At 30.7% G+C, this 12,188-nt stretch overlaps 1 protein-coding gene across 1 annotated transcript; it reads right to left on the bottom strand.

Annotated features, from left to right (window-relative positions):
• Positions 1-132: 132 nt before the first annotated feature.
• Positions 133-11,854, bottom strand: LOC111714001 (uncharacterized). Its single transcript, XM_023489001.1, has 7 exons — positions 11,770-11,854; positions 11,350-11,422; positions 10,550-10,594; positions 6,274-6,326; positions 4,921-5,004; positions 4,324-4,447; positions 133-517 (listed from the first exon to the last, which is right to left on the bottom strand). The coding sequence occupies exons 1-7, from the start codon at positions 11,787-11,789 to the stop codon at positions 461-463; spliced, it is 456 nt and encodes a 151-aa protein (XP_023344769.1). The 5' UTR covers positions 11,790-11,854; the 3' UTR covers positions 133-460.
• Positions 11,855-12,188: the final 334 nt, after the last annotated feature.

Here is a 12,188-nt window from a genome sequence, read left to right as displayed (position 1 = left end):
CAGGGAAGGTTTATGAATGATCAAAATTTCAAATATTTGTCTCCATCAAAATTCGATCTTCGTTAAATTTTTGAAAATCCACGAAATTTTTGGTGAAAATCCGCGAATTATTTTTGTTTTGTTTTACGATGTACACAAAGAGAACATGTTCACAATTAATTTAGAAGATGGGCGCGAAGCGCCCTATAAGGCTAGTTTACGTATATATTAAACAAGATAGAATTCCAGCAATATGTAAGATATGCACAAAATTATTTTTATTCCATAAAGTTAAAGGTCAATTTAATTCTGATTATTAAAATAAAGGACTGGCGTTTTTTTGCTGGAAAATTTTAATAGGAGGCCTCCGCAAGTATTTGTCATTTTTTAGATGGAAAAAGTAAATGCCAGTAAACAAAACGTTGGCCGCTATGTGCAGATGTTCTAGGTGAAAAATCAACTATGCTAACAGTGGAATATTTTAGAGAAACGTTCTGGCCATCTTCACAGCTTTTATCAGAGGTTTCATCTCATCAACCTGGAATATATATTTATTTATACAAAGTAGTAATCTCTGTTTGATTGTTAGTATGTCCGATCATAACTCATGATTCATGAACCCCCGGACCGATTTGTCTTATATGTTGATTTATAAGTGGAGTGGGTTGACTTTCATAGAGAAATACAAGTTTCCAGGTAAAGCTGGGTTCCCGAGCTAGTTGGTAATAACATTGTTTATAAATATCATTTAACATGAAAAAAAACTTTAAATGTGTTAATTCTTCACACCTTACACCGTTAAACCACCATTCTCTTTTCTAATTTTCTAATCCCTATATCTTTGCAGACTAATGGTTTAAACCCTTGATATTTCAAACAATTACTTGTCAACCCCGTTTTAAACTTAGTTTATGGTTTATTTTAGTGTGGTACACTTTATTTCATGGTTTATTTTAGTGTGTTACTCTTAGTTTATGGTTTATTTTAGTGTGGTACACTTAATTTCATGGTTTATTTTAGTGTGGTACTCTTAGTTTATGGTTTATTTTAGTGTGGTACACTTAATTTCATGGTTTATTTTAGTTAGTACTCTGTTGTTTGGTGAGAAAAATGAGAAAACATAAACTTTAAAACATTATCAACAACATTGAAGCCAGAAAGATTCCAAAAATCAAGCTATAAAAGTGTAATTTTGTGAATATATCAATTTGCAAAAANTTTATGGTTTAGTTTAGTGTGGTACACTTAATTTCATGGTTTATTTTAGTGTGGTACTCTTAGTTTATGGTTTAGTTTACTGTGGTACATTTAATTTCAGTGTTTATTTTAGTGTGGTACTCTCAGTTTATGGTTTAGTTTAGTGTGGTACACTTAATTTCATGGTTTATTTTAGTGTGATACTCTTAGTTTATGGTTTAGTTTAGTGTGGTACACTTAGTTTATGGTTTAGTTTAGGATGGTAAACTTAGTTTATGGTTTAGTTTAGGATGGTACACTTAGTTTATGGTTCAGTTTAGTGTGGTACACTTAATTTCATGGTTAAGTTTAGTGTGGTACACTTAGTTTACGGTTTAGTTTAGTGTGGTATACTTAGTTTATTGTTTAGTTTAGTGTGGTACACTTAGTTTATGGTTCAGTTTAGTTTGGTACACTTAGTTTATGGGTTAGTTTAGTGTGGTACACTTAGTTTATGGTTTAGTTTAGTGTGGTACACTTAGTTTATGTTCAGTTTAGTGTGGTACACTTAGTTTATTGTTTAGTTTAGTGTGGTACACTTAGTTTATGGTTTAGTTTAGTGTGGTACACTTAGTTTATGGTTCAGTTTAGTGTGGTACACTTAGTTTATGGTTTAGTTTAGTGTGGTACACTTAATTTCATGGTTTATTTTAGTGTGGTACTCTTAGTTTATGGTTTAGTTTAGTGTGGTACTCTTAGTTTATGGTTCAGTTTAGTGTGGTACTCTTAGTTTATGGTTTAGTTTAGTGTGGTACACTTAATTTATGGTTTAGTTTAGTGTGGTACACTTAGTTTATGGTTTAGTTTAGGATGGTACACTTAGTTTATGGTTCAGTTTAGTTTGGTAAACTTAGTTTATGGGTTAGTTTAGTGTGGTACACTTAGTTTATGGTTTAGTTTAGTGTGATACACTTAGTTTATGGTTTAGTTTAGTGTGGTACACTTAGTTTACTGTTTAGTTTAGTGTGGTACACTTAGTTTATGGTTTAGTTTAGTGTGGTACACTTAGTTTATGGTTCAGTTTAGTGTGGTACACTTAGTTTGTGGTTTAGTTTAGTGTGGTACACTAAGTTTATGGTTTAGTTTAGTGTGGTACACTTAGTTTATTGTTTAGTTTAGTGTGGTACACTTATTATATGATTTAATTTAGTGTGGTACACTTAGTTTACGGTTTAGTTTAGTGTGGTACACTTAGTTTGTGGTTCAGTTTTGTGTGGTACACTTAGTTTATGGTTTATTTTAGTGTGGTACATTTAGTTTATTGTTTAGTTTAGTGTGGTATACACAGTTACTTTTTTAATTAATTGTTTATCTGGAGATATTGTCCACAACATTATCTTGATGTTTTAATTTGTCTTCTAAATCAATTAATTAATTGCATTAAAACTGCATTTTACAGTCCTGTTAATATAATCAACTCAAGATAACTTAATCTAAAAAACGTCTCCCTCCAAAGTTAACCATTTTGTGTTGATTTTAGAGTAATTGAGTCTTTGCCACAAACTCTGATTTTCTAATTCCTATATCTAAACAAACCAATGTTGTAGACCTTAGAAATTTCAAACCATGAATTCTGTTTTATCAAATAATTTAAGTTTGAAATGCCAAAGGTTTATTTACATTTAACACAATCTGGTCACAAAGATTTAGCCATCAGAATATTTGATTTTGTGGCAAAATCTCAATTCTTTTTGCATGGTTTTTGTAAAACAGATTTCTTATTTCACATCAAATGACTTTTTTTTAGTTCTTAGAGTATTCGTACTGCAAGTACGATGCAGAATTCAGTTAAATGAATATTTATCTTGTCAGCTGATAAATTGTTTTAAACTGGCATTTCAAGTATATGCAACACGGTCTTGAGTGTATTAAAGGGACTACCCTTGTAATTTTAAGTGACTCTCAAAATAAATAAGGGCATACTCGATTAGCTAAGGTACCTTTAAACCCTTAATTTGATCAAAAATAGGGAAGTTTAACGTTTTTTATCTAGCTTACAATTGTTTAAGTACAATTAACTTCATATTACCCTTGACTGAAACTGTCCAGCTCTTTTGACATATTAAGATAAATTGTAGAATAAAACCCTGAAACATTTTAGCTCACACATTAAATGAGCAATGAAAATCTAATAAATAAAACGGGTTTAATTACAGGTGATTTTCATTGTGTAATTAAAAATAAGCCCATTATCCATGTTTTTCACTTTAACTGTGGTTTTTCTTAAAAAGTCTCTTGCGGATTTCTTCACTTAAAACTATTGATAAAAATTGTCAGCATTAATCCCTTTGAAATCTCAAAACGGCAATATCTTCCACATCATTGTAATTCGGGCATTCTCCTCTTTAAATGAAAGTTCCATTTAAAGTCCCTTTAAATTGAAAAGTGTTTCCTAAAAAGGTTGTACAATTTTATGGTTGTACGGTTATACAATTGTATGGTTGTATAATTGTACTGTTGTATGTCTAATGAAATGATTTGCTTAAAACATTGAGAGCCATCTTTAAAAAAAAGTACATTTTGGAAATCCAAAGAACGAAAGAATTTTTCGGAGTTAATCATGATTTAGTCATAAAAATAGTTATATGTTATCTTTTTTATCATAATCGTTCTCTTTTAAAAGCACCAAAAATGCAGACACATTTAATAAGTGAATTTCCAAAGCAAGTGGATTTTACTTGCGAGCCCTTGCGCGCAATAAACGCAACTAAATTGCGCGCAATTCCGTCCAACTTCATTGCGTTTGTGTTTCAATTTTTGATAATATTCAATTAAAACCTCATGGCACGCAATAAATGCATTTAATTATTGCGGAATTTCTTTTAATAACAAAAAATTCAATTTAAACTTTGGTAGTGGCATACAATAAACTGAAACAAGTGAAACTCGGGCCTCGATTATTTTAAAATCTACAGAGATATTTGCATTCTTGTATATCTGCTGCATAAATTTGTAAGTCACAGTAAAAATTTTTGATTTTAGAAGGAAATGCAATTCCGGTGAAAGCGATTCCGCGCAATTCTGTGCAATTTCGCGAATATCTAATTGCTTCCTTGTTCACAATTATAGCGCAACTGCGCGCAATGAAAGTTTAAACAATATGTCTACCTTATTTCTAAAGTATCCGATGGTTCTTTTAAGATCTGAGTTGAATTCCTTCTTGTTTCCCCAGCCCCCAGTCACCCTCATCATCTCCAACATGTTCTCGATTATACCTTGTGTAGCCTGATACCTGATTAAACAGTTTCAAATTAATAAAATTACGGATTTCTGGCAAAAATTTAAGGACTTCAGGGCTTCATTTCAAATGATTAGAAACTGAAACAAGCTTAATATGAGCTTTAAAATATTAGTGTTCCTCATTAGTTAGCCCAATTTTAACAATTTCTTTCAAATAAATAGAGAAATGGAGCAATCAACAAGCTAAATATCCTGAGTTGTTCGAAACTTTCACCACTAAAATAGTTAATAGTGACCTCAAAAAAATACACACCGATCGAACTGTCTATTTTTGTCTGAAAATGAATATATTCAAGAAGAAAAATATTATGAGAATATTATAAAATATTATTTAAAACTGTTAGGATAAAATAAACATATCATTTTTGAATGAAAAAATCGTAAATATTCACGGACGAAACTGTTTGATTTACAAAACAATGTGTAAAATGTGTTCATTTTCAAATATAAGAAAGAAATAACTACTTTTCAATATATCCGTAGTCCACGAAAATCTCCATTCCTGCTTTGATGTGTTTAGTCGCATAGATTCCGATAATCTCACCAAACCTACAATACGTATATCTACACACAGTCATCCCAAAAATAAATGCTTTAGAGTGCTAAAATGTAAATGTATAGGGCTACAAAAAAGTACGAGTGAGTTAGTGATGCAATATCAAAGGTCAAGTTTTTGCGACGCTTAAAAGTCGGCCCAATCTTTAAAATTGATGCAACTCAGATTGCAGTCTGGATCTTCGTGTTCATGTTTACTCCCAAAGGATGAGGCGTCATGAAAAACTGAACAAAATTTAATCAGTCTTTTTCCTTACATTTATGACTCTCAGATAAGAAAATTTGCTTTTTTACTGACCAAATCATCAAGTAAACCAATATGATACTATATTGAAGGCAGAAGTCTAATTGCAACCTGAAAATTGTCATAAACAAAAAGGTTTGGGTCGTCTTTAAATTTGTCCTGTAGTACATTAGATATATATTAATGTGAACTGAAACAATAGGTTTGGGTCGTCTTTAAAATCTTTTCCTGTTTAAGTAATCCCCTGTAGCTCTAATGTAGCTAAAAGTGAGCTGGGTTGCAGTAGGTGTTGGGGAAAATAGCAGTACGAGCAGCTAACTTTGGCAGGATCCGATGGAAAATTTAAAAAGGGATAAAGTTCAGATTTACGTTCTTCTAGAACTAGTGATTTTTTAAAGGAAAAAATGATCTCCTGCGAAAATATCGCTATAATTGTGATTTTGCTACGTATGTCATTTGCATAGAAATTACCAAAGATTCGTTTACAGTAATTTCCGATTTCATTAATTATAAAGTTTTGTTGTACTACAGTGATAACCAGAAAACTCTGGAATAAGAAGACGACTTTTAGTCTCAAATTATGATTTTAAATAGTCCAATGAACGTATGACACAGCAATTGTGTAGTGTAACAAACCCATTTCACTCAGTAAGTGATTTAATAACTTGCCAGTAAAGCTCTTTGCAAATGTACTTCAGTATTGCTTTAATGTCGTCTTTCTATTCTACAGTTTTCTTGTTATCACTGTATAGAGAGAGTACAACTTAGACTGTAAAGAAAATCATAGCCCAAGGAAACCCAATGGCACGACAAACATATTATCGTATAGATATTAAAAATTACACATTTCTGACAACAAATTTCTTCAGAAAGTTTTTGCTTAAAAATTCCAAAAAACTTTGATTATATAAATACCAAGACATTTTGTGACATCATTATTAGACCCATTAAGGCGTATGGTTTTGCGTTTAAAAGCTGTTGCCTAGCCTTTATAATTGCCTTTGCATTGAATTGCTTACCTTGGGTGTTTAATGAACGAAAACTCTGCATTATTCAGTTTTGCATGGTTTGTCTACAGAGGAAAACTTAGATTGCAATAAATTAACAGAAAAAGCTAATATTAACCAAGGAAAATAATGATAACAAAAACCAAGGAATATAATGATAATAAAAACAATGATTATTCTCCAATAAATATATTCAAGTTATCTTGTTCAACAAACTTTTCTACAATTGAAACATTCTGTTTTTAGGATACCCTGGTTTGTAAAGCTTAACTCTTATCTACAAAGGGATCCATTAAACTGTGGAATAGAAAGACTACATTTATAAACAAGGTTTGAGTTTTGATGTGAAATCAGCTCATAAACATGGAATATAAAGCAATTGTTCAGTGTACACTGACCTATTTCTTATTAATAAGTTGATTTAATAGCTACTGCAGTAAAACATGCAGTTTTCAAGAATATTAAACACAAACAAGATTGCTAAAATGTCGTCCTTAATTCTTAATTAACGTCTTCTTTATAGCTTCATCATTACTGCATCATTTTTGTAGTTATTACAAGATTAAATGCCTATTTTTAGTTTAATCAAAAATGTTGTTTTTTTGAAAAATAAACTTTCATTTTCATACGATTTCCATTACAGATAAAAAAGCAATTAGCAACATACTCTGATTTTCTTATTCCTACATCTTTGCAACCCAATGGTCTAGACCTGAGATATTTCAAACAATAAATTTTGTTAGCTAAAATAGTAAAAGTTTGAAATATCAAAGCTTGACACCATCAGGTTGCATAGATAAAGTGATTAGAAAACTTGAGTTTGTGGCAAAGAATCAACTCCTTTAAGATTTTTTAAACCCTGTAAATTTGATTAGGATAATTAATGATAAAGTGCAAACTTAAGAAAAAAATAAATTTTCTTTCAAAACAATTGATAGTTTGCAATATATAAGATTGTTATTATTTCGGACACATCATATATATCATAAAGGTGAGCCATGCACTTTAAAAAGTATTTTTTTAAAGAAGTCTTTTTTAGACCTTGTTAACCGACTTAATTATGGAAAGATAATTTTGTAAAAAAGAAAAAGTTCCTTTTATCCCAGAATTTTTTTTTTTTAATGTCTTGTTTTTAAATTGTTAATTTCATGAAATATGCATCTATGATATATCTTTCTATGAAGTGTCCTATCTATGAAATATCCTGTCTATGAAATGTCTTGTCTATTAAATATCCTGTCTATTAAATGTCCCGTCTATGAAATATCCTGTCTATTAAATGTCCTGTCTATGAAATATCCTGTCTATGAAATGTCTTGTCTATGAAATGTCTTGTCTATGAAATGTCCTGTCTATTAAATGTCCTGTCTATTAAATGTCCTGTCTATGAAATGTCCTGTTTATAAAATGTCCTGGTTAAGAAATGTCCTGTCTAGGAAATGTCCTGTCTAGGAAATGTCCTGTCTATGAAATGTCTTGTCCATGAAATATCCTGTTTATAAAATGTCCTGGCTAAGAAATGTCCTGTCTATGAAATTTCCTGTCTATGAAGTGTCCTATCTATGAAATATCCTGTCTATGAAATGTCTTGTCTATTAAATATCCTGTCTATTAAATGTCCTGTCTATGAAATGTCTTGCCTATTAAATGTCCTGTCTATTAAATGTCCTGTCTTTGAAATATCCTGTTTATAAAATGTCCTGGTTAAGAAATGTCCTGTCTAGGAAATGTCCTGTCTATATAATGTCTTGTCCATGAAATATCCTGTTTATAAAATGTCCTGGCTGAGAAATGTCCTGTCAATGAAATGTCTTGTTTATGAAATGTCCTGTCTATGAAATGTCCTGTCTATGAAATGTCCTGTCTATGAAGTGTCCTGTCTATGAAATTTCTTGTTTATGAAATGTGCATCTATCTTTCTATGAAGTATCCTGTCTATGAAATTTCCTGTCTATGAAGTGTCCTGTCTATGAAATGTCCTGTCTATTAAATGTCCTGTCTATGAAATATCCTGTCTATGAAATGTCTTGTCTATGAAATGTCTTGTCTATGAAATGTCCTGTCTATTAAATGTCCTGTCTATGAAATTTCTTGTCAATGAAATGTCCTGTCTATGAAATGTCCTGTCTATGAAATATCTTGTCAATGAAATATCCTGTTTATAAAATGTCCTGGTTAAGAAATGTCCTGTCTAGGAAATGTCCTGTCTATGAAATGTCTTGTCCATGAAATATCCTGTCTATTAAATGTCCTGTCTATGAAATATCATGTCTATTAAATGTCCTGTCTATGAAATACCCTGTCTATAAAATGTCTTGTCTATGGAATGTCTTGTCTATGAAATGTCCTGTCTATGAAATGTCTTGTCCATGAAATATCCTGTCTATTAAATGTCCTGTCTATGAAATATCCTGTCTATTAAATGTCCTGTCTATGAAATACCCTGTCTATAAAATGTCTTGTCTATGAAATGTCTTGTCTTTGAAATGTCCTGTCTATTAAATGTCCTGTCTATGAAATTTCTTGTCAATGAAATGTCCTGTCTATGAAATGTCCTGTCTATGAAATATCTTGTCAATGAAATATCCTGTTTATAAAATGTCCTGGCTAATAAATGTCCTGTCTATGAAATTTCCTGTCTGTGAAATGTTCTGTCTATGAAATGTCCTGTCTATGAAGTGTCCTGTCTATGAAATGTCTTGTTTATGAAATGTGCATCTATCTTTCTATGAAGTATCCTGTCTATGAAATTTCCTGTCTATGAAGTATCCTGTCTATGAAATGTCCTGTATAGGAAATGTGCATCTATTATTTAACTTTCTATGAAGTGTCATGTCTATGAAATGTCCTGTCTATGAAATTTCCTGGTTAAGAAATGTCCTGTCTATGAAATGTCCTGTCTATGAAATGTCTTGTCCATGAAATATCCTGTTTATAAAATGTTCAGGCTAATAAATGTCCTGTCTATGAAATTTCCTGTCTGTGAAATGTTCTGTCTATGAAATGTCCTGTTTATGAAATGTCCTGTCTATGAAATGTCCTGTCTATGAAATGTCCTGTTTATGAAATGTCCTGTCTAGGAAATTTCCTGGTTAAGAAATGTCCTGTCTATGAAATATCCTGTCTATGAAGTGTCCTGTCTATGAAATGTCTTGTTTCTGAAATGTGCATCTATCTTTCTATGAAGTATCCTGTCTATGAAATTTCCTGTCTATGAGTTATCCTGTCTATGAAATGTCCTGTATAGGAAATGTGCATCTATTATTTAACTTTCTATGAAGTGTCATGTCTATGAAATGTCCTGTCTATGAAATGTCCTGTCTATGAAATGTCCTGTCTATGAAATGTCCTGTCATCTTTTTTTGCGTATCATCTGTGTATGTTATCATCTGTTTATGTAAATATCATCTGTGTAAATTAGCATCTGTCTCTGTTTATCATCTATGTAAGTTATCACCTGTTTATGTAAATAGCATCTGCTTAAGTTGCATCTGTTTCTGTTTATCATCTATGTAAGTTATCATCTGCTTATTTAAATATTATCTGTGTAAGTTATCATCTGTTTATGTAAATATCATCTGTATATGTTTATCATCTGTGTAAGTAAATATCATCTGTGTAAGTTATCATCGGTTTCTATTTATCATCTATGTAAGTTATCATCTGTGTAAATTATCATCTGTTTATTTAAATATAATCTGTGTAAGTTATTGTCTGTTTCTGTTTATCTTCTGTGTCAATTATCATCTGTGTAAGTTATTATCTGATTCTGTTTATCATATGTGTAAGTTATCATTTGTTTATGTAAATATCATCTTTGTAAGTTTCATCTATTCATGTAAATATCATCCGTGAAAGTTATCATCTGTTTATGTAAACATAATCTGTGTAAGTTATCATCTGTTTATGTAAATATCATCTGTGTAGGTTATCATCTGTTTATGTTTATCATCTGTGTAAGTTATCATCTGTTTATATGTTTATCATCTGTGTAAGTTATCATATGTTTATGTAAATATCATCTGTGTAAGTTATCATCTGATTCTGTTTATCATATGTGTAAGTCATCATCTGTTTATGTAAATATTATCTTTGTAAGTTATCATCTGTTCATGTTTATCATCTGTGTAAGTTATCATCTGTTTATTTAAATATCATCTGTTATTATCTGTTGCTGTTTATTAGCTTTGTTAATTATCATCTGTTTATGTAAATATCATCTGTTTCTAATATCATTTGTGTAAGTTATCAATATTGGATTTTAAAAAAACTATTGTAATTAAGTTTCCTTGTGCCCCAGGCTAGCTGAGTAATCGGATATTCTTCTCATATCCTAGCAATAGATTTATTATTAAAAACATATACTAGCAATAGATTTATTATTAAAACATATCCTAGCAATAGGATTATTATTTAAAGCATATACTAGCAATAGATTTATTATTAAAAACATATCCTAGCAATAGGATTATTATTTAAAGCATATACTAGCAATAGATTTATTATTAAAAACATATCCTAGCAATAGATTTATTACTAAAAACATAACCTAGCAATAGATTTATTATTAAAAACATATCCTAGCAATAAATTTATTATTAAAAACATATCCTAGCAATAAATTTACTTTTAAAAACATATCCTAGCAAAAGATTTATTATTAAAAACATATCCTAGCGATAGATATAGCCAGGTTTATGTATTTAGAAAACTGATCTATAAACTGCATTGACTTTAAGTGTTTCTTACATAGCGGCATTTTTTGGAAAACGCATAGTAGATATTTTCTAAGAATAAACTTCAAATATATTTCTTCTTTCCAAACTAATTTATGGTACAAAATCATAATTTAAAGTTTGATGAAAATTTTCATCTTTAATCCTATACTTCAAATACTTTACAAATATAACCCTTTTCAAATTTAAAATTTTAAGAACGTATTCAAAACAATTTTAAGTTTTCAAAATCCGCTTTAATGCTAAACAGTTTAAAAATAGAAATAAAATTATTAAAGAAATAAAGAAGTGAAACATTTCCGAAAAAAAGTTAAATGGAAAAAATATTTATCCATAAATATAGAACATTTACCTTAGGTATATCCATAACTATATCTCCCCATCCAAATACGCGGTAAACTGATCTTCGGACATCGCGATCCAAACTTAATATTAGCCGATTTAGGTTCAGGTTCAGTTTCATGTTCATGTTCAGGTCCAGGTTCAGGTTCAGGTTCAGGTTCAGGTTCAGGTTCAGGTTCAGATTCAGTTTCAGGTTCAGATTTAGGTTTAGGTTTAGGTTCAGGTTCAGGTTCAGTTTCATATTCGTGTTCAGGTTCAGGTTCAAATTTAGGTTCATGTTTAGGTTTACAGGTTCAGGTTTAGGATAAGGTACAGGTGCATGTTCAGTAGCAGGTGCAGGTTCAGGTTCAGGTTAAGCTTCAGGTTCAGGTTAAGCTTCAGGTTCAGGTTTAGGTTTAGGTTTAGGTTCAGGTTTGGATAAAACGATTACCTAGATTCTCTCTCCGACATTCTTATTCCATTGTAGAGACTCAGGAGATCTCCAGGCTTACAATCTCTTCTAGCAAAGACTCCAGATCCTGGAACCATCAAGATTAATCATTAATGGGACTGATCAATGATTTGGAAGATAACGTCGTTTTTCTAACTGACAAATTGTTTTACTCTCCGTTGTTTCTCAAGCAATAAGTGCGCAAGTCGCACTTGTAAATAATCAGTTTTCAAAAACAAAAACATGGATATCTAATTGATACTAGATCAGACACAGTTTTGTATGGTACTGTTGTGAATCTGAAATGCAACTCTATCAGTGGAGGGTAACTTGAAATTACATTTTCAGTCCTTTTAATATAGAAAAAAACTTAAATCTTTGTTTCGCTACTTAGCGAATTCCCTAAAGACCTAATGAAA

This window comes from Eurytemora carolleeae, unplaced genomic scaffold (assembly GCF_000591075.1).
Source record: "Eurytemora carolleeae unplaced genomic scaffold, Eaff_2.0 scaffold1491, whole genome shotgun sequence".
Classification (NCBI taxonomy): domain Eukaryota; kingdom Metazoa; phylum Arthropoda; class Copepoda; order Calanoida; family Temoridae; genus Eurytemora; species Eurytemora carolleeae.
This window is presented reverse-complemented; position numbering and strand designations above follow the sequence as displayed.